The following is a 23,821-nucleotide window of genomic DNA, read 5'->3' on the forward strand; positions in this document are numbered from 1 at the left end:
ATACCCACTGTTGAAACATGGAAAACACGAACTCGGGAGCTTATACAATTAGAGGAATATTATTACTTCAAAAACAATAAGCTGAACCTCTTTGGTGACGTCAAATTCTACTGGGAAACCATAAACCCACTTCGACCATAGCACTATCCCCCCCCCCCCCCTCCTCTCCAGCTCTTTATAATCTTGACTGGCAAAACAAAACAAACCAGTACTATCACTTTGATAAAGATGGCTACTCTCTTCTTACTATTATATCCTTTTCTCTTCTAAATTTCTTCTTTTTCTCCTTCATTATCTTTTTGTTTACTCTTTTTCTTTATTGTTATTGTATTGCATTTTAAGTTATTAAGTACCTATGTTATATGCATATATTTATGGCTAGAAGCCACCTGTGATTTGACTAATCTTGATGTCTTTATGCATATTATTGTCACTGAAAATGTTCAATAAAAATAATATTTAAAAAAAAAAAAAGAATTAGCAATTCTCAGAGCTTTAATTCTGTCTTGAATATCGTCGAGGGGAGACTCCACCTCAATGAGTTCCTACAAAGAATTGCACCAGTAGGTAGCCACTCCGGCAACTGCAGTCGCCAGTTGAAACAAAAATCCTGTATGTTGAAACATCTTTCACAAAAAGGTTTCCATTTTCTTATCCACCGTCTCTCTGAACGAAGAACTATCCTCAAGAGGTATAGTAGTATGTTTAGCAAGCATAGAGATAGCACCATCCACTTTTTTTTTTTTATTTTAGATTTTTTTTATTGGGTGGTTCCTTTAATGTAAAGTGGGGGCTTTGTAACTTTTTTTTTTTTTACAAAAGAGCTGATGGAAATGCCCTCCAAAAGGGGCTTTTTAATTTTATGGGGAATGCAGTTTAGTGTTAGGTATAATGTTTTTTGGATAATGTAGTTTTTTTATTTTGTGTAACTTAGTGAGGTTACTTTAGAGGGGTGGTTTAGTTAAGAGGGCATGTTAGGGGTAAAGTAAAGTTAGATTTAGTTTGGGTTTTTCGTTTTAGGGTTTTGTAATTTTTTTAACTTAGATTTCTTCACTTTAATTTTTTTTTTTTCACTTAGATTTTTTTTAGGGCAGAATAGAGGGTTAATAGTAAGCACTTGTGTTGGGTTGATGGTCGCATAGTGGGTTAATAGTTAGCACTTGGGGTGGGTTGATGGCAGCATAATATGTGTGTGTGTGTGTTTATGTATGTCTTTGTGCATTTTCTGTGGGTGTCTCTGTAAGAGTTTGTGCGTGTGTGTGGATGTGTGTTTTCTGTAGATGGGATGTCTCAGTGAGGATGTTTGTGTATGTATGTCTTTGTGTGTTTTATGTGAGTGTCTCTCTGTGTGTGTATGTCTTTGTGTGTTTTCTGAGGCTGACTCTGTGGGTGTTTCCTTGGGTGTATGTGCAAGTTTGTGTTTGTGTGTGTGTGTGTCCATTGTCTGTTCTTTTTTAGGACATTTGACCTTACTACGGATTATGTAAAAAAAAAAAAAAATCCAGACTTTGAGACTAATGAGACCTTTCCGGAAGTCACCAATCCACCATTTAACCTTTAAATTTATTGTTTAGGCAGTTCAGGGCACTTACTTTCAGCTACTGCATGCTGTTATCATTTAGTTGGCATCTTCCTTGACAAAAAGATAATCAGAACTCCATATTTTGTCTTTTAAATCTCCTTTTATGACAAAACTGTAGTATACCTCATTAAATGTCAGGTCAATGTAAACAAGTGATGAGTGTCTGTGTGGGTGTCTGAGTGTGTTTCTTTGCGTGTCTGCTAGAGTGTCTATATGTGAATCCTTATGTACTAGTGTGTGCTTCAGTGTATGAGTGTGTCTGTGTTTTTCTGTGTTTGTGTGTTACTACCTTTACAACATTTCCAAAAATTTTACATGTCAAGAAACATATTGTAGATCCATAAGATGAGTCAAAAAACAAGCCCCTGCAACCACTATGGAAGGTTTGTGACAAAATTTCCCATGAGGTGGGGGCGGATCTAACCGCCATACTGAATGGACGTGTTCTAGGGAGGCTCTGCTCAATGTGCACTAAACTAACTACTTAATTTAGTTTATTCCCATTTATACGACTCATAATTTGATTGCCAACTTAGCCATCGAACGCCGGAAGGTTATTGGACCAGATTGTGAGATCTATCACCTAAGGATCAGACCTGGATCCTGGGGCGGCCTTTTGTGACAACTAATAGCGAGGCACTGGTGGAAGTGATCGCGGGGGATGCCGCTCTCCGGAGGATAGGAGCTCCGCTCCGGAGAATGAACAACCTACGCGTACCTCCTTCCTAAGACTCGCACCTCTGTGGAGTGCCCCCTCCTGGGACTAAGTGCCGGCTTCCAATATACAGAGGGAGGTGTGATACCCTGAGGTGTACCTATCCAAGGATCGCTGCCTCCCGCCACCCGCTGTTGCTCAGTATTGCTGATCCGGAGGGTCGGGGCTCCGCTCCGGAGCAGCTACGGCCATACCAGAAAGTGCCCCAGGAGGGTTTAATACGAGGCGGGAGGCCAGGCTACAGCCATCTCAAGGCCCTTATGCGGTGCAGCTGATTGAGTCCTTAGGGGGCCCAAAGAGGACTGGTTTGGCTACCTGAAACAGACGTCATCATCGGTAGGGGGTCCACAAAGTCCAGGAGGTTTCAGTGTCTGCCGCAACTTGAAGTCAGAGTGGAGTACCAGAGTGGCGCGAACAGCCGCTATCTTGGGCCTAGGGCCTGCAAGCACAGGATAAGTGATCCGGGCATTCAGGGGCTCCAACGCTACTTCCAGAGCATGAACAGCACTATCAGCTCCACAAAACCCTTCTCTGAGGGCTGACCCTGACCGGCCTTCTACACCTGGGGTGACTTAGGTCATCTTGAAACTGAGAGCGCTAGACCATGTGGGCCATCTGGATAAGATCTTTCCCCGCACACCCACAGTATAACACACAGGTGCCTGATACCCCTGCTCCCTGCGTTTAAGCACTTCCACCAACTCCAGGGTAGCATAGCAAGGCATATACTGGGGCCCCAAGTTAATGAGTGACATTCCACACCATGTTGCCTCAATTTAATTAGCTGGCACTCCACATTCCCTGGGATCTGGGCCCATTTTCAACTCTAAAGAGGGCCGATCACTCCTATTTGTCACTTTGTAACCTGGAGAGCTCTACACCACCCACGGGCCAAGATAATAAGTCCTTGGCCACAAAGCTTGCATTAGGCATGGAGAGATTTGGCTCAGACTATAGGTGTCCCACAGCATACAGTTTTACTCTGAGCACTAACAGGTCCGGGCTCCCTTCTAAATTTACTATACCCCACCTCTATAATCTCATCTGGAACTGAGATTCATGTGTTAGGAGGGGTTGGGGAAGTTTCTCCTAAGGGGACATCTCATCTGATTCCCATCCTGCCTGGCTAGATACAATAATTGCATCAAAGAAAGCTGCACAACACACTGTAGGAAAAGTTCAGAGCTTATGACAAGAATTGAACTCACTTATTTGCTGCTGTGCCAGCCTGTCTTTGGGGGGTTAACCCAAAGTGTAACACTATAATACTGTTTTAGCCTGCCTTTTACATACTAAGATCGTATTGTGACAGCGCTGTGTGTTTTGCATACCTACCTGCACTTACCTAACTTAAATTGCATTTCTCTATTATTGATATTGTTTGTCATGTGAATATTAGGCACAGCCTGTGGGTCTTAAAGGGACATTATACACTCATTTTTTCTTTGCATAAATGTTTTGTAGATGATCTATTTATATAGCCCATAAAGTTTTTTTTTAAATAAATCTATAGTTTTGCTTATTTTTAAATAACATTGCTCTGATTTTCAGACTCCTAACCAAGCCCCAAAGTTTTATGTGAATACTGTCAGCTACCTTCTCCCGCTTGCTCCTGTTTGTGTAATGGGTCTTTTCATATGTAAAAGAAGGGGGAGGGGGGGTGTCTTATTTGCCACTTGCAGTGGGCTTTCCAGCTACCTTTTCAACAGAGCCAAACTGACAGCTTCTAAGTAAGTTTTTAAACAGTTTTATACTGGATTTTTATATCAGTATCTGTGCATCTTATTCTTTATAGTAGTGTCTATTACATGCAGTTATATGAAAATGAGTGTATACTGTCCCTTTAAGCTACTGAGACTAACATTGCACTGGTGAATTGTCATATATTGTACCATGTCTATTGCAGTGACTAGGTGGGTCACCTCCATTCTCCTTTTCCCCCTCTAGTGAGGAAGCATCCCACGTTCCCTGAAGAAAGAGAGCAGTTATATTGTTGTTCTTTCTTATTTTGCCGTTACAGGCTCTTAATATCTTATATATTAGTGTTGCCACATTATTTCTTATAGAATTTGCTTGCATTGTGATAGTACTGTGAGCTAACTTTGTACATTTGCTCCTGGGGGCCCCCCTCTCTACTCTCCCTTTCCTGCTTAGTTTGTCTGAGTTGGTCACTTCCCCTTTCCCCTTCCTTCGGGTCATATCCCTAGTTCCTGAGTAGGATAGGGATCCACGGGAGTTTACTAGTGTAATTTTATTGTTTTATATAAAGTTTGTTCGCACAGGTTACCAATACCACACACAGTGTTACCATATCATCCTATATATATTATGTTTTGTTTGCATTGTGTTTCTACTTAAAGTTCAATTTGTGCATTACCTTACTAGGGACCCCCTCAAGACTCTCCCTTTCCGGCTCAGCTTGTCTGAGCTGGTTACTTCCCCTTCCCTTTTCCCCTTCCTTTGAGTCATATCCCCAATTACCTGAGCTGAGAGGGGGTCTGCTGGAACTTTCTGAGTGTTAATTTTTAACGTGCTGATAAATGGTTGAGTCCATGGCAAAATAGCCTGATCGACACTGTATTGACCCACTCCTTAAGACTATGTTTGCCAATTGTAGAGTAATTTAAACAATTGGTTGCTGCTTTGTATTCATTCTTACGGTGTGTAGGTGTGTCCTCCAGGCTGTACCCTGAAGTCTTGTCTGTGGTGTCTTCCTGGCCCTTGCTCTCCTATTGAGGTACTCTCTGCCGGATACTAAGTCTGAGAGAGTGTAAGTTCGCTTTATGACTGCCAATATGAGGGGGTAGTGGTCAGGAGAGGCCAAAGAGTTTTAGGTGTTTAATTATTTGTCCGAACCAGGACTCAGTCCCTCTGCAATAGGTAATATAATCGTAACCCTTGGGGATCCGCCTCGCTGTTCCCACCTCCAAGTATTGGAAGATTAAAAGCAAAAGACACAGCAAAAACAAAGCAATGCGTTTCTCAGTAATCAGTACTGTTTCTTCAGGCTGATCAGCCTGAAGAAGTACTGGTTACTAAGGGAGGGTATTGAATTTATTCAACTCCTTACTATTTTTTAACTTGCATCTAGATGTGACTTGTAAATAATTTTAAAGAATGTAGCACTGGTAAACATAACGCTGGGAGTCTAGTCCATAAATATATAAATACTTAACCCTAAACTTTGCTGCACTTTGCCTAGTGATATACCAAGTATAAGACCCCTTTTTAAAATAAAAAACGTTATTAGGCGGCAAAATAATTTGAAGGTGATCCAAGGTAAAAAGAGGGCCGTAATTACAGCATTCGGACTATTTATTTATACTTATTTAATCTGTTGGATAAGCTTTAAGCGTTTCTGGACGCTAGATATACATAGGATTTTACCGATTTTACGGCCGAAGATAAACAGATATATTAATAATAAACAGAATCTGCAATCGGCAACAAAGACTTTATCAACCTTATACCCAATCCTAGTATATTTATATATTCTGACAGAAATACAAAACGTATCAGCAAAAATGAAGACTATTCAATCAGCAACTGCGATAGTAATATGTCAAATAGCAGCAGTGTTTAAAAGATCAAGACAGCTGGCATAGAGCAATAATCATAAAGATATATTGAATGGACTGCACTATGACAACGTGGTAATATTCTTACCAAGTTACATTGTATATATATATATATATATGTTTGAATCACTGGGTAATTAATGTAACCATACCTTAAATATCAAGCACCATATATAAGTAGTGCTTAAAACTTTGGATACTCTCTAAAAAAGAAAACATAAATGTATAAACAATAAGTTACAATAAAAAAAACATTGCATATTAAGACACTGTATGTTTGCACCTAAGCATATCATGGCGATGAATAAAAGAACAAACAATAAAAGCTTTTTTATTGGTAACAACATATGAGAATTATTAATTTATCTCTAAGTTGAGGGTCAAAGCCTGTGTATAAGATTTAAAAAAAAAAACCAATATCACTAAACACCCTTCAATGCAAACATACATATCATAAGACAAAACATACTATTTGGTAATTTTATTGTATTCCCTAATACAACATATCAATTAGAAAGTATCTACTATCAAATAACTGAATATAAAGAATATTACAGTCTCCACTAATACAAGCAAAGTATTATCCACGTATTCAAATGGATTATATAAATTTAGCTTATATTAGCTATGATAACAGTGTGATTTCAGACGATTTCACTCTGAGATTCTGTATTAATATTCAGCTATACATATAGAGTAAAGTCAAGATATTACACTTCAGTGTAACTTTCTTTAAAACTTAGATCTTGGAGAATCATTCCAGTGCCTATACTTTGGAATCAGACATGTCAGGAATCTAGTTGTTTTTTTAACCCCTTAATGACAGGACCATTTTTCAATTTTCTTAAACTTAATGACAATGGCTATTTTTACATTTCTTCAGTGTTTGTGTTTAGCTGTAATTTTCCTCTTACTCATTTACTGCACCCACACATATTATATACCGTTTTTCTCGCCATTAAATGGACTTTTTAAAGATACCATTATTTTTATCATATCTTATAATTTACTATAAAAAAATATAAAATATTAGGAAAAAATTGAAAAACACACACTTTTTCAATACAGCACTTTGTTATTTCCAAACCACTTTGTTTTCAAAATTAGCGCTAGTTACATTGGAACACTGATATCTTTCAGGAATCCCTGAATATCCCTTGACATGTATATATTTTTATTTAGAAGACATCCCAAAGTATTGATCTAGGCCCATTTTGGTATATTTCATGCCACCATTTCACCGCCAAATGCGATCAAATAAAAAAAATTGTTCACTTTCTCACAAATTTTTTCACAAACTTTAGGTTTCTCGCTGAATTTATTTACAAACAACTTGTGCAATTATGTCATAAATGGTTGTAAATACGTCTCTGAGATCCCCTTTGTTCAGAAATAGCAGACATATATGGCTTTGGCGTTGCTTTTTGGTAATTAGAAGGCCGCTAAATGCCGCTGCACACCACACGTGTATTATGCCCAGCAGTGAAGGGGTTAATTAAGGAGCTTGTAGGGAGCTTTTAGGTGTAATTTTAGCTTTAGTGTAGTAGACAACCCAAATTATTGATCTAGGCCCATTTTGGTATATTTCATGCCACCATTTCACCGCCAAATACGATCAAATAAAAAAAAAAAACTTACATTTTTCACAATTTTAGGTTTCTCACTGAAATTATTTACAAACAGCTTGTGCAATTATAACACACATGGTTGTAAATGCTTCTCTGGGATCTCCTATGTTCAGAAATAGCAGACATATATGGCTTTGGCGTTGCTTTTTGGTAATAATAAGGCCGTTAAATGCTGCTGCGCACCACACTTGTAATATGCCCAGCAGTTAAGGGGTTAATTAGGTAGCTTGTAGGGTTAATATATGAAAGATTTGTTTTCTGTAGTGTAGCTGGCCCCCCTAAATAATCTACATCACTCCCCCTCCTAGATCCCTTACTCAACAACGCAGATCCCCCTGCATCAGTCTTTTTTTTTTTTTTTTTTTTTAACTTGCGTGCATATTTTGCGTGCGCGAGCGCTCACACACACCACGCCCCCCCTCCCCCCGCCACAACGCCGACAATGCCAGAACAGATCTGGATTCAACGCATAAGGACCATATATCAAACTCTCCACCAAGAAGCTGCTCCCACCCACCAACGAATGTATGACCATCAATGGTCGATGCAGAGAGGGCCACAGAGTCAATATTGAGGCATCACTATAATCCCTTGTAAGCAGCTGGAAGCGATCATGATCGCTTCCAGCACTTCTAACAACAGAGGACGTACCAGGTATGTCAATTGTCGTTAAGGTGAGTTTTTTCTATGACGTACCTGGTACGTCCTCTGTCATTAAGGGGTTAAATAATTAGAATAAAAGTTAAATTTTAAACAAACCGAACCTCTACCCCTGAGAAACCGATTGTTCTATAACTAACAAGGGGGAGAGAAGTGCTATTTAGATGCATCTGTCCTGGTGAAATTTGTTTGTTTGACTTTAACAAAGTTTATTTATGCATCAGCACTCTAGCCACAAAGGTATATGAACTGAATAAGGCATCCCCTACTATCAGTTTAGTGCTGTTGCAATTTATCCTTTTTGCTAACTAGAAGTGAATGGTGTAGTGAAGCACTATTAATTACTTTATTTATAAATATGACATATACTGAACTATCCATAACACATTAGTTGTAAAAATAAAAGTGACTATGGACTTTTTTAGGTTCCTCTGTCTTTTACTTACTTACCCCTTTCCTCCATTTTCTATTAAAATTACTGCCTTGTTCTTTGCCCACCCACAGCCAAAGGAGGATCAGTAAGAGCCATGAAGCTCACTGCTGTAGTGATTACAGCTGAATGTCTGCATACTCTTTAAATTTGTTCCCTAGGCCTCAGCCTTGTTGAACTATGCACCTATTAGCACACAGGTGCTAATGCATACCACAAACAGTGTAAATATCAAAACAATATGAAGTTAAAAATATATTTTGAGAAATACAGTTATGAATTACTGTGATATACTGATTGTACTTTATCAGCCCCCCCCCCCCCAAATTCCCAATATTTGTTACAAAAAATATAAATCATACTTGTTGAATTGCACTACAACTATTAATAGAGTAATGGTATTTATCAAGTCTTCCTGCCAGTGTACAGTTTAAAGGAAACTGTACATAGAAACTACACAATTTATTCAGACTCAGTAGCTACTTACATTCCTTTCCCAGGAAAAAGGAGTAGAAGCATATGTGGTTGATGCTTAAGTAGAGCCATCCTTGACGAGGCACACGTCCTTTCCAACAGCAGCAGGAATAAAAGGTCACCAGCTTCTCTGCCTCTGGAAAGTTGAACCGACTCTCAAACTTTACCAAAGCATCCCTGAACTTCTCTGGATCATCCTCTTGTTCTGCCAGCTTACTGCTGGTTTCCTCCGCAATAAGGCCCTGTGTGTAAGATAAAGACGCTGATGGCCTTGGTTTTCTTTCTCCACTCTCTTTTGCTGTCTTTTTCTCCCCTCTCTTTTGCTCTCTCTCTCCCCTATCTTTTGCTCTCTCTCTTCCCCCCTCTCGTTTGCTCTCTCTCTCCTCTCTTTTTCTGTCTCTCTCCCTCTCTTCTGCACTCTCTCCCCCTCTCTTTTGCGCTCTCTCCCCCCTCTCTTTTGCTGTCTCTCTGCCTCTCTTTATCCCCCCTCTTCTGCTCTCTATCCCCCCTCTTTAGAGCACTCTGTCAGCCCGGCATCTGGCCCCGCCCGACCACGCCCGCATCACACCCCGGCCCCTCCCATGTCACGCCCGGGCCCCACCCACGTCACACCCGCCAGTCACGCCCACTCCACCACACACCAGGTCAGTTGGAAGGCCAGGTGTGTTTGTCCTCGCGCGCAGTCTTTACTGTGCATGACAGCTTCGGACAAACACACTTGGCCTTTTATTATATAGGATGTTGGAAATAGGAGCTCTGTTCTCCCTAAATAAAATGTAAAATATATCTCATAATAATTTACTCTCTAGTTTCTGAACAATTCTCTGAACTCAAATGAAGAAGCAACACTGATGATCTGCTGTGGCTGACCTTTACCCTCAGAAAATACTGGAATTAAGTTGGATTTTAGCTTAAAGGGATAGGAAAGTCCAAATTAAACTTGCATGATTCAGATAGAGCATGTCATTTAAGACACTTTTACATTCACTTCTATTTTCAAATGTGCTTCGTTTTCTTAGCATACGCACATATCATACACTAGTGGGAGCTGCTGCTAATTGGTGCCTGCACACATTTGTCTCTTGCCATTGGCTAAATAGATATTTTCAGCTTCCTGTCAGTAGTGCAATGCTGTCCCTTCAGCAATGGATAACAAGAGAATGAAAATTTGGTAATAGAAGTAAATTGGAAAGTTGTTTAAAATTGTATGTTCTATCTGAATCATAAAATACATTTTATGGGGTTTACTATCCCTTTAATACAGTATCTTGTTAACACTGATTTTAAAAGGGGTTCCTTACATTCCATAAATCATACTCTTCTACATGGTGAAGAAAAATGTGTTTATATTTGTGGACTGTTTCTATCAACATATTTGATTTTAGAACTAGTCAGACATCTGCTAGGAAAAGAAGGATTCTTGATTCCTCGCCAAACGAGAGGGCACATGGAGATGTATTTTCTACTTCAATTGTTGGAGAAATGCCTACCTTTACTTTTCCTTTAACAAAATCACAAATATCCTCTTTGTTATCAAACACAGATAAAGTGTGAAGCAAGTTCTGTTCTAGCCATTCCCAGTGCTGATCAATCTCTTCTGGTGTGGCACCTAGAAAATGAATACAAAGGTTTTAAGCAAGATGACAGAAACCTGTCATTTAGGGTTGACACCCTTCTTGGGAATAAAATATAAACCATGGTCATTAGAATACATTTTAATAAATAATTACATAGCATAACTAAAGATTATAGGACTGATTTTAAATCATTTATTGATAATTAAATTTGAACACCATTATAAGAATTTTTACAAGACAGCTTTTATTTTTATAATTATTCTTCAATAACCAGAAACTTAAAAATACAGAGCAACGTTGGTAAAATAATGGATGACTGGGTACTAATAATAATTATAATAATAATGTACTTAACTGTTCAGGATGAGTCATCACATGTGGGAATATGCCACACCTGACCACTAGGAGAGGCAAAAAAAATCCCAACTTACCAGAGCTTTACATCCGTCCCACTTCCCATGATACTCAGTTATACATATAGCCAATTAGATGCCGGAAAAAGAAAAGCAGGAAAGATAAAGCAGGGTCATTAGGTGTGGGAATTAATACCCAAACTGTGAAGTCAATGCGACCACCATGAATAGGGGGGGAAAAGATTGAAGGTAGGATATTACTCTTCAGGTGCTATGGTCCGCAAAACTTTTCTGCCAAAAGCAGCCTCAGAAGAAGCACACACACCAAAGTGATAAAACTTAGAGAGAGAGAAAAAAAGTGTGTAAAGACCAAGTAACTGTTCAAAAGGAGCCTCATTACGAAAGGCCCAAGATGTAGTAACTGCTCTAATGGAATGAGCAGTAATGTGCTCGGGGGGGGCGGGGGGTCCCGCGATCAAATAAGCCTTGAGAATAAATGCTTTAAGCAAAGTTGCTATAGTAACAGCCATAGTTTTCAGACTTTTGCTAGGCACAGAAAAATGAACAAAGAAAATCCTAAAGAAACTCTAAAATCTTTTGTGGCTTCCACATAATATTTGAGAGCTCTTACAACATCCAAGTTGTGGAGAAGATGCTCCTTAGAATTCTTAGGAGCTGGATAAAACAAAGGAATAACGATTTCCTGATTAATTGTATTTGTATATACACCGTAGTAAGAAAAAAAATAGCTAGTGCAAAGAACAGGGCTATCCTGATGACTAATCTAGCTGAAGAAATAGCTAAAAGAAAAAAAACAAAATGTATGCTTACCTGATAAATTTATTTATTTCCGGGCATGGAAAGTCCATGAAACATTTTAATTACTAGTGAAATATTCACTCCTCGCCAGCAGGAGGAGGCAAAGAGCACCCAGTATCACTTTCCTTACCCATAACCCCCCAGTCATTCAGCCGAAGGGAAATGGAAAAAGAAGATAACACAAGGGTAATAGGGGTGCCTTAGGACTAGAAAAAAAAACTGCCGTCTTAATTTGAATAAGGGTGGACTCTCCATGCCCGGAAAGAAAGCAATTTATCAGGTAAGCATAAATTTTGTTTTCTTTCCTATGGCATTGAGAGTCCACGAAACAATCAAATTACTAGTGGGAACCAATACCCAAGCTAGAGGACACAGAATGAATAGGGAGGGAGAACAAGACAGGCGGACCTAACTGAAGGCAGCACCACTTTAAGAACCTTTCTTCCAAAAGAAGCCTCAGCTGAGGCAAAAAGTATCAAATTTGTAGAATTTGGAAAAAGTATGAATAGAGGACCAAGTGGCCGCCTTACAGATTTGCTCCACAGAAGCTTTGTTTTTGAAAGCCCATGAAGATGAAACAGCTCTCGTGGAATGAGTCATAATTCTCTCAGGAGTCTGCTGTCCACCCTTATCAGCATGAAAAATAAAGTAAGGGGAATCACACTGCAGAGCCGAAAGTTCGGAAACTCTGCGAGCAGAAGAAAGCAAGAAGAAACAAAACCTTTCAATATAGTAATTTAATACTAACAGAATGCATCGGCTCAAACGGATCCTGCTGCAAAACTCTGAGAACAAGGTTAAGACTGCAAGGAGGCGCAACAGATTTAAACACAGGCCTGATTCTGACCAAGGCATGAACAAAAGACTGAACATCAGGCAGAACTGCCAGACGTTTATGCGGAAGAATAGACAGAGCAGAAATCTGACCCTTCAAAGTACTGACTGACAAACCCATCTCCAGGCTCTCCTGAAGAAAAGCAAAAATTTGAGGAACCCTTAAGAAAAACCTTTTGAATCACACCAATGAAGGTATTTACACCATACCCTATGGTAAATTTTGCGGCTAACAGGTTTACAAGCCTGAAGCATAGTATCTATGACATTCTCAGAGAAGCCATGTCTAGCCAAAACTAGACGTTCAATCTCCAAGCAGTCAGCTTCAGAGAAAGTAGATTTGGATGAAGAAAGGGACCCTGAAGTAGAAGGTCCTTCCTGAAAGGTAATCTCCACGGCACAAGAGATAACATTGACACCAGATCCTCAAACCAGATATTGTGAGGCCATGCAGGAGCTTTTAGAATCACAGAAGCTCTCTCCTGTTTGATGCGAGCAATTACTCGTGGAAACAACGCAAATGGAGGAAACAGGTATGCTAGATTGAAGGGCCAAGGAACCCCTAGAACATCTACCAGAACAGCTAGAGGATCGCTTGACCTTGAACTGTACTTTGGAAGCTTAACGTTTTGACGAGACGCCATCAGATCCAACTCCGGAACCCCCCACCTGAGAGTCATCACTGTGAAAACCTCTGGGTGGAGAGCACACTCTCCGGGATGAAAAGTCTGCCTGCTTAGAAATCCCTCCTCCCAGTTGTCCACTCCTGGTATGTGGATGGCAGAGAAAAAGCAATTGTGAGACTCCGCCCACTGGAGAATGCGAAACAACTCCTTCATTGCCAAGGAACTCAGAGTTCCTCCCTGGTGATTGATGTAGGACACCGAGGTGATGCTGTCTGACTGAAATCTGATAAATCGGACCAAAACTAGTTGAGGCCAAGCTATTAAAGCATAGAAAATTCCTCTCAACTCCAAGATGTATATTGGAAGAGACGACTCCTCTCTTAGACCCTGTGACTTTAAGAAAAACAAAATTTCTCCCCACCCTAACAGGCTGGCATCCGTGGTCACAATCACCCAGAAAGGGACCTCAGGTAGCATGTGCGCCGAGACAGATGGTCCTGTGAAACCCACCATGAGAGTGAGACTCTTGTTGGGGAATCCAAACTGATCTTCTGCAGGGGATCAGAGTGGTCCCCGTTTTATTGACTGAGCATGCATAGCTGCAGAGGTCTCAGATGGAACCCAGCAAAAGGAATGATGTCCATAGAGGCAACCATCAGTCTAATCACCTCCATGCATTGAGCCACAGATGGACGAATAGACTGGAGAGATAGGCAAGAAACATGAAGTTTGGATTTTCTGACGTCTGTCAGAAAGATCTTCATGGACAGGGAATCAATGACTGTTCCCAATAAACAAACCCTTGTATCTGGAACAAGGGAACTCTTTCCCAGATTCCCTTTCCACCCTGGAAACGTAGAATAGACAACATTTCGGTATGAGATCTTGTTAGGTGAAAAGATGGCGCTTGAACTAGAATGTCATCTAGATAAGGCGCCACAGCAGTACCCTAGGACCTCACCACTGCCCGAAGAGCCCCCAGAACCTTTGTAAAAATTATGGGAGCTGTAGCAAGGTCAAAAGGAAGGGCAACAAACTGGAAATGTTTGTCCAGGAAGACAAACCTTAGATACTGGTAATGATCCCTGTGAATAGGAACATGAAAATACGCATCTTTCAGATCTATGGTCGTCATGAACTAAACCCTTTTGGACCAAAGGAAGAATAGAACAGATGGTCTCCATCTTGAAGGACGGAAGCCTGAGGTATTGATTAAGACACTTTAAGTCCAGAATGGGACGAAAAGTGCCCTCCTTGGGAACTACAAATAGATTTGAATAGAATCCTAGACCCTGCTCCTCTAGAGGAACTGGAACAATCATTCCTAATGATGATAGGTCCTTTACGCGGTTTAAGAAGGCCTCTCTCTTTATTATTATTCTTTATTTATAAAGCGCCAACAGATTCCGCAGAGCTGCCCATGGGTACAAGGATAACAGTACAATGGAGAAATAATAGGATAAAAGACAAAATTTTACAGACAAAATACAGGGGGAATTGAGAGCCCTATTCCCATGGGAACTTACAATCTAGATATCTTTATCCGACTCGCAGATAACCTTGACAAGTAGAACCTGCCCCTGGGAGGACAACATTTGAATCATATTCTGTAACCGTGGGATACTATATCTATGACCCAAGGATCTGGAACAATGCGTATCCAAGCCTGCTGAAAAAAAGAAAGCCTGCCCCCCAATTGATCCACTACAGGATCGGGGGCGGCCCCTTCATGTTGATTTAGAATCAACGGAAGCCTTTATAGCTTGCTTCCTCCTATTCCAAGACTAACTGGACCTCCAAGAAGACTTGGATTGATCCCACTTGGAAGAAGAAGACTTCTGTCCTTTAAAGTTACAAAAGGAATGGAAATTAGAATTCTGGCGACCCTTAGGTCTATTCTTTTTATCCTGAGGTAGGAAAGATCGCTTTCCACCTGTAATGTCAGAAATAATTTCTGCCAGACCTGGTCCAAACAAGGTTTTACCCTTATAAGGCAGAGATAAAAGCTTGGACTTGGATGTGACGTCTGCAGACCAAGATTTTAACCAGAGAGCTCTGCGAGCTAAAACATTAAAACCAGAAATCTTAGCACCCAGCCTAAGAACTTGCATGCTGCCTTCACAAATAAAGGTATTGGCTAGTTTGAAAGCCTTGATCCTGCCTTGGACCTCCTCTATAGTAGTCTCTTCTAGGATAAGATTAGATAAATCATCAAACCAATAAAATGCTGCCCCTGCAACTGTAGCAATACTAGCAACAGGTTTCCACTGTAATCCCTGATGAATGTGCATCTTCTTCAGAAAAGCCTCAAGCTAGTAGTTCTCTTAGCCAGAGTAGAGATAGCTCCCTCTACCTTGGGCACCGTGCATCATGAAGAGAGTCAGCAACAGGAAACATCTTTTAAAAAAACAGGGGACAGGAAAAAAGGAATCCCTGGTTTATCCCATTCCCTAGTTATATCATCTGCCATACGGTCTGGAACCTGGAAATAATTCCACAAATGAGGGTACATCATATACCCTATTAAGCTTACTAGACCTCTTTGGATTCTCCGCAACAGATTTGAATTCTTTCAAAGTAGCAAGAACCTCCTTCAAAAGAACTCAAAGGTGTTCTAACAAATCTGAAATTAATCTCCTCTGAATCTGCAGACTTTGTCACTACAGTATCAGAATCTGACAATTCCCCCTCAGAACCCACTGAAGAATCATCCTCATCAGATAATTGAAACAAACTAACGCAGCTTTAGCGGAGTCAGCCTTGCTAACATAAATATGTTTAGATTTCTTCTTTCGTTTACTAGAAACCTTTGGAAAAGCTGATAAAACTGCAGAAACAGCATAAGTAATCTGTGCAGCGAAATCCCCAGGTAAAAAAAAACACCCCCATGAGGTTGAGAGGAACCACAGGGCACTGCATGTGAAGCTTGAGGGGAAAGCTATGATAACACTAAACTGAGAGACAGGAGGCTCAGGGAGAGACATTTTATCTTTAAACCTTAAAGTTTTATTTAAACATGAAGAGCAAAACTGTACAGGAGGAATTATCTTAGCCTCCAAACACAATAAGCATTTTTCAAATGAATCAACTTCAGTATTAGTGTCCATAATTGGGTATTAGTTCACAATTAACAAAAAAATTAAATGCTAAATTAAGTTTATTTTTATGAAGCAATAAAACATAAATAAGCACTTGCTGAGCTCTGCTGAGGTCTTACCCCTCCAGAAGTTGCTATTCCACAAGCACAGAAAACCGGAAACATCCAGTAGCAAAAAAACACCTCCTTGTTACCGGAACAGCCCAAATCCACTTGCCACTGTAGATAGAAGAAAATGCAGCCTCCACACTCACCGCAGCAAACTCCGATCTAAACAGAGAAGCCGAAAACCTGAAGTGCCGAGGTGCGGTCACGTGACCGCAATAAAAAATAAACTTTTTTTCAAAAAATTGCGCCAAACAAAAACGGTATGAAAAGCAGCACAGCAAAACTAATAGGGCCAATAAGCTGAACTGAAAAGTGATTGCATCAATTAAGAAGTAAAACAAACACCTGTCAAACACTTAATACACTCTCCCATCTCTGAAACCCCAATAAAAAAATTAGGCCTCTTTTCACATAAAAGTGCCCCTAAAACAGATTTAAATACTTTAAACAAGTATTTAACCCCTATAGTGCCGGTACCTTCAAACCTAGAAGGGAAAGCACTTACCTGTGGATCCTGCTCTGTCATACAGGAGCTGTGTTCTGAGGTGTGGCAGCTTCACAATATCTACCAGGGACCTACAGTATAAGAAAGAAAGAACAGAGTAACCAACTCTGACTTTCTAGAATAGGGGTAGCAATAATGTTAGACGTTTAAGCAAAGACTACCTCGCCGTCTTCTAACTGCTAATAGCCACCATTACTCTTACTAAAGAGATTGACATGGACACATCATAGCCCCAATCCTTGTTTGCAGGGGAAAGTTAAAAGGATTAAAATCTTCAGACACCATCTTCGCCATCCTGCCTTGATCAAGGCAAAGAGAATGACTGAGGGTTATGGGTAAGCAAAGTGATATTTAACAGCTCTGCTTGGGTGCTCTTTACCTCCTCCTGCTGGCCAGGAGTGAATATCCCACTAGTAATTAGAATGTTTCATGGACACTCCATGCCATAGGAAAGAAAGAACCTTTACATTTTCTAAATATTTTCAAATAACAGGAAACACAGAATTTGCAGAGGGTCTTATTTCAAAAGTTTTTGTAATTGGAAAAGAAATGTATTAGAATACATTATTCAGCTATGTGATATAGCAAGAAATAAAATCAGAACATTTGACTCAAGAAATTATTCAGCCTCTCTAACTGAAATTTTTTATGTTTATTTACAAATAAGTTTAGCAAATACCTGGTCAGAAAGAGAAAAATCTATTAAACTATATAAAAATAGGGATAGAACGATATTGTTTTTTCAGGGCCAATACCGATTCCTGACCGCCTTTTAGGCCGATAACCGATAACAGGGGCCGATATTCTGTATATTTAAAGTTTTGAAAATTCAACACAATTTCTACACAAATCTGGTATAAACTGAACATGCTTATTAACATTTTAAACATTTACAATAAATAACTGGGAAAAATAAAGTGCTTGAAAATTAACTTATTAAATTGCTTCCCAAAACATAGAAAAATTGCCTAAATCCCTTTTAAACTGCACACTGATATAAAATTAAAGTCACTGCTGCAAAGTTAGACACTACACAATTTCTTCAGTACTCCCAGTTAAGTAGAAAAACATTATAGTGCAGAAAGAGTGCATAAAGAATAACATTTCAGCATGTTCTCCTGTTAAACGTTTTTTTTTCATATATTGCTGCCACTCCACTAAAAACACAGATAAGGGTTAAAAGTAAAACAATATATACCTGTATATATATATATATATATATATATATATATATATATATATATATATATATATAATATATACACACACACACACACACACTGCCACTTGACAGAGAAAGAAAGGACATACTGGAATATCAGTGCTAGATTTATTTATTTGCTTTAATTTTAAATATGCTCATATATTTACTGGATTGCAAATACCTCCCCTGGTACTGAGGGGTGGACTATAAGTTTCTTTAGTATGTCACTTATGGGCAGTTTTATACACATGTAACAGGAGAATATTTAAACTAGTCTCATATACTGCATAGTTTTCTACTCAAGGTTTGTTGTGGACATTTAATTGATGTGCCTGAAGTATCATTTTTTTAATGCTTTTTTTTTTGCCCATGAAAGGGTTAAGTAAAATATTTAAATCAAAAATTGTCAAATATAGAATATAGTAGCTTTAGTGAAATCTTTTGCAAATGTGTAACATTTATCAGAATGCAACAAATAATGTTCTATTTGTGACAGCAATTAGCAAGCAGATTGATTTTATGTATTGCTGACCCCTATGAGCAAATCAAAAGTAATTTAGCTCTGTGTAATTCAGGGAAACTATGTAGCTGTAAGTGCCACTTAAAGATCACATTTTCCATTTCACAAATCATATATGTTTATTTATGCAAGTCCATCTACAGGCCTGCCATTGGGGGTATGGTAATTGGTAACTGAGCTCCCAGGAACACCTGGGCTTGGACTTTTATCGGTGCTATTTATTATTAGATGCTATGTCCATCTTATATGTGCTATAGATGATGTGTGATGATTTGTGTCACTTAAAACTACATAGTTTTCCTATCTACCGTCAAATTCTATGTTTCTATGTTTCTATGAAATACACAATCTAGATTGTGGAATTTCTTGAAATTAATATACATAGTAACATAGTAGATGAGGTTGAAAAACGAGTGAAGTCCATCAACTTCAACCTATACAAATCTAATATGCTTACAAAAAGCTCCAGTTAAGCTTAAATTAATCCCACTAAAAGGTGACCTATTAAATACAAGCAATCATATCCATGAATTTTGTTTCTAGTCAGAAATGTATCTAAACCATTTTTAAATGTATCTAGGGTATTGGCATTCACTACCTCCTTTGGTAATAAGTGCCACAATTTTATTGTTCTTACAGTGAACAAACGTTTCTATTGCAGGAGATTAAATCTCCTTTCCTCCAATCTTAAATTGTGACCTCTTGTCACAAAAATTTTCTTGGAATAAACAGAGCTTCTGCCATCTATGTATATGGGCCTTGAATATATTTATATAAAGTAATCATGTCAGCTCTCAAGCGCCTTTTCTCTAGAGAAAACAGACCCAGTTTAGCTAGCCTCTCCTCATAGCTTACATTCTCTATTCCCCTTATTAGCTTTGTGGCCCTTCTCTGAACTTTTTCTTGTTCTGCAATATCTTTTTTTGTGATCGGTCCCCAGAACTGCACTCCAAACTTAAGGTGAAGCCTTACCAGGGATTTATATAGTGACATAATTATGCTTTCCTCCCTTGAATTAATGCCTCTTAATACATGCTAGTATCTTATTAGCCTTTGAAGTTGCTGCCCTGCATTGTGCACTCTTCTTTAGCTTGTTATCTATAACTACTCCCAAATCGCTTTCCTCTTTTGTTTTTTTCTAATTCTTGTCCCATTTAAATAATACATTCGCCGCTTATTTTTACTTCCAAAATGTAGAACCTTGCATTTTCTCGTATTAAATCTCTTTTTCCATTTACCTGCCCATACTTCTAATTTTTGCAGATCCCTTTGTAACGAAAGTTCATACTGCTCTGACCTAATGACCTTACTTAACTTAGTGTCATCTGCAAAAATAGAGTTGTCGCTATGTTGCTCCAAGTCATTCATAAAAATATTAAAAAGAACAGGGCCCAGTACTGAAACCTGGGGGACTCCAGATTACCTTTGTCCAAACTGAGTATGACCCATTCACTACTACTCGTTGCTCCCTATCTTTTATCCAGTTATTTATCCATGAGCTAACATTTTCAGCTATTCCCAGACCCTTAATTTTGTGCATTAATCTCTCATGAGGCACTGTATCAAATGCCTTTGCAAAATATAAGTATATCACGTCCACTGATTCCCCTTTATCTATAATTTTACTTACTTCCTCATATAATATAATTAGATTAGTATGACATGATCTATTTATCATAAAACAATGCTGATATGAACGCATAATCTTGTTTACATGAAAATGCTCATCAATATAATCCTTTCAACATATCTTCCCCACGATTGATCTAAGACTAACTGGTCTATAGTTTCCTGGATCATTCCTGCTTCCCTTTTTTAAAGAGTAGCACCACATCAGCTTTACACCAATCCTGGGGTACTATGCCTGAGGATAATGAGTGTTGAAAAAACATAATTTATGTAAGAACTTACCTGATAAATTCATTTCTTTCATATTAGCAAGAGTCCATGAGCTAGTGACGTATGGGATATACATTCCTACCAGGAGGGGCAAAGTTTCCCAAACCTCAAAATGCCTACAAATACACCCCTCACCACACCCACAAATCAGTTTAACGAATAGCCAAGAAGTGGGGTGATAAAAAAAGTGCGAAAGCATATAAAATAAGGAATTGGAATAGTTGTGCTTTATACAAAAAAATCATAACCACCAAAAAAAGGGTGGGCCTCATGGACTCTTGCTAATATGAAAGAAATGAATTTATCAGGTAAGTTCTTACATAAATTATGTTTTCTTTCATGTAATTAGCAAGAGTCCATGAGCTAGTGACGTATGGGATAATGACTACCCAAGATGTGGATCTTTCCACGCAAGAGTCACTAGAGAGGGAGGGATAACATAAAGACAGCCAATTCCTGCTGAAAATAATCCACACCCAAAATAAAGTTTAATGAAAACATAAGCAGAAGATTCAAACTGAAACCGCTGCCTGAAGTACTTTTCTACCAAAAACTGCTTCAGAAGAAGAAAACACATCAAAATGGTAGAATTTAGTAAAAGTATGCAAAGAGGACCAAGTTGCTGCTTTGCAAATCTGATCAACTGAAGCCTCATTCCTAAACGCCCAGGAAGTAGAAACTGACCTAGTAGAATGAGCTGTAATCCTTTGAGGCGGAGTTTTACCCGACTCAACATAAGCATGGTGAATTAAGGATTTCAACCAAGATGCCAAAGAAATGGCAGAAGCTTTCTGACCTTTTCTAGAACCGGAAAAGATGACAAATAGACTAGAAGTCTTTCGGAAAGACTTAGTAGCCTCAACATAATATTTCAAAGCTCTAACAACATCCAAAGAATGCAACAATTTCTCCTTAGAATTCTTAGGATTAGGACATAATGAAGGAACGACAATTTCTCTACTAATGTTGTTGGAATTCACAACCTTAGGTAAAAATTCAAAAGAAGTTTGCAACACCGCCTTATCCTGATGAAAAATCAGAAAAGGAGACTCACAAGAAAGAGCAGATAATTCAGAGACTCTTCTGGCAGAAGAGATGGCCATTTAATTTAATGTCCAATGAATGCATGGGTTCAAAAGGAGGTGCTTGAAGAGCCCTCAGAACCAAATTCAAACTCCAAGGAGGAGAAATAGACTTAATGACAGGTTTTATACGAACCAAACCTTGTACAAAACAATGAATATCAGGAAGATTAGCAATCTTTCTGTGAAAAAGAACAGAAAGAGCAGAGATTTGTCCTTTCAAGGAACTTGCGGACAAACCTTTATCTAAACCTTCCTGAAGAAACTGTAAAATTCTCTGAATTCTAAAAGAATGCCAGGAAAAATGATGAGAAAGACACTAAGAAATATAAGTCTTCCAGACTCTATAATATATCTCTCTAGATACAGATTTACGAGCCTGTAACATAGTATTGATCACAGAGTCAGAGAAACCTCTTTGACCAAGAATCAAGCGTTCAATCTCCATACCTTTAAATTTAAGGATTTGAGATCCTGATGGAAAAAAGGACCTTGTGACAGAAGGTCTGGTCTTAACGGAAGAGTCCACGGCTGGCAAGAGGCCATCCGGACAAGATCCGCATACCAAAACCTGTGAGGCCATGCTGGAGCTACCAGCAGAACAAACGAGCATTCCTTCAGAATCTTGGAGATTACTCTTGGAAGAAGAACTAGAGGCGGAAAGATATAGGCAGGATGATACTTCCAAGGAAGTGATAATGCATCCACTGCCTCCGCCTGAGGATCCCGGGATCTGGACAGATACCTGGGAAGTTTCTTGTTTAGATGAGAAGCCATCAGATCTATTTCTGGGAGTTCCCACATTTGAACAATCTGAAGAAATACCTCTGGGTGAAGAGACCATTCGCCCGGATGCAACGTTTGGCGACTGAGATCATCCGCTTCCCAATTGTCTATACCTGGGATATGAACCGCAGAGATTAGACAGGAGCTGGATTCCGCCCAAACCAGAATTCGAGATACTTCTTTCATAGCCAGAGGACTGTGAGTCCCTCCTTGATGATTGATGTATGCCACAGTTGTGACATTGTCTGTCTGAAAACAAATGAATGACTCTCTCTTCAGAAGAGGCCAAGACTGAAGAGCTCTGAAAATTGCACGGAGTTCCAAAATATTGATCGGTAATCTCACCTCCTGAGATTCCCAAACCCCTTGTGCCGTCAGAGACCCCCACACAGCTCCCCAACCTGTAAGACTTGCATCTGTTGAGATTATAGTCCAGGTCGGAAGAACAAAAGAAGCCCCCTGAATTAAACGATGGTGATCTGTCCACCACGTCAGAGAATGTCAGACAATCGGTTTTAAAGATATTAATTGAGATATCTTTGTGTAATCCCTGCACCATTGGTTCAGCATACAGAGCTGAAGAGGTCGCATGTGAAAACGAGCAAAGGGGATCGCGTCCGATGCAGCAGTCATAAGACCTAGAATTTCCATGCATAAGGCTACCGAAGGGAATGATTGTGACTGAAGGTTTCGACAAGCTGAAATCAATTTTAGACGTCTCTTGTCTGTCAAAGACAGAGTCATGGACACTGAATCTATCTGGAAACCCAAAAAGGTTACCCTTGTCTGAGGAATCAATGAACTTTTTAGTGAATTGATCCTCCAACCATGATCTTGAAGAAACAACACAAGTCGATTCGTATGAGATTCTGCTAAATGTGAAGACTGAGCAAGTACCAAGATATCGTCCAAATAAGGAAATACCACAATACCCTGTTCTCTGATTACAGACAGAAGGGCACTGAGAACCTTTGTAAAAATTCTTGGAGCTGTAGCTAGGCCAAACGGCAGAGCCACAAACTGGTAATGCTTGTCCAGGAAAGAGAATCTCAGGAACTGATAGTGAGCTGGATGAATCGGAATATGCAGATATGCATCCTGTAAATCTATTGTAGACATATAATGCCCTTGCTGAACAAAAGGCAAGATAGTCCTTATAGTTACCATTTTGAATGTTGGTATCCTTACATAACGATTCAATATTTTTAGATCCAGAACTGGTCTGAAGGAATTCTCCTTCTTGGGTACAATGAAGAGATTTGAATAAAACCCCAGCCCCTGTTCCAAAACTGGAACTGGCATAATTACTCCAGCCAACTCTAGATCTGAAACACATTTCAGAAA

At 39.2% G+C, this 23,821-nt stretch overlaps 1 protein-coding gene across 4 annotated transcripts in view; it reads right to left on the reverse strand.

The window, feature by feature from the left end:
• TBC1D8 (TBC1 domain family member 8) overlaps positions 1-23,821 on the reverse strand; it is a 554,164-nt gene that overhangs the window by 246,103 nt on the left and 284,240 nt on the right. For all 4 annotated transcript variants that reach the window (XM_053707644.1, XM_053707646.1, XM_053707643.1 and 1 more), the window contains 2 exons: positions 10,558-10,676; positions 9,081-9,309 (listed from right to left, as the gene is read on the reverse strand). In XM_053707644.1, coding sequence (XP_053563619.1) covers positions 9,081-9,309; positions 10,558-10,676 — 348 coding nt within the window. The remainder of the gene's footprint in view (positions 1-9,080; positions 9,310-10,557; positions 10,677-23,821) is intronic.

The sequence above is a fragment of the Bombina bombina genome, chromosome 3, assembly GCF_027579735.1.
Source record: "Bombina bombina isolate aBomBom1 chromosome 3, aBomBom1.pri, whole genome shotgun sequence".
In the NCBI taxonomy this organism is placed as follows: Eukaryota; Metazoa; Chordata; class Amphibia; order Anura; family Bombinatoridae; genus Bombina; species Bombina bombina.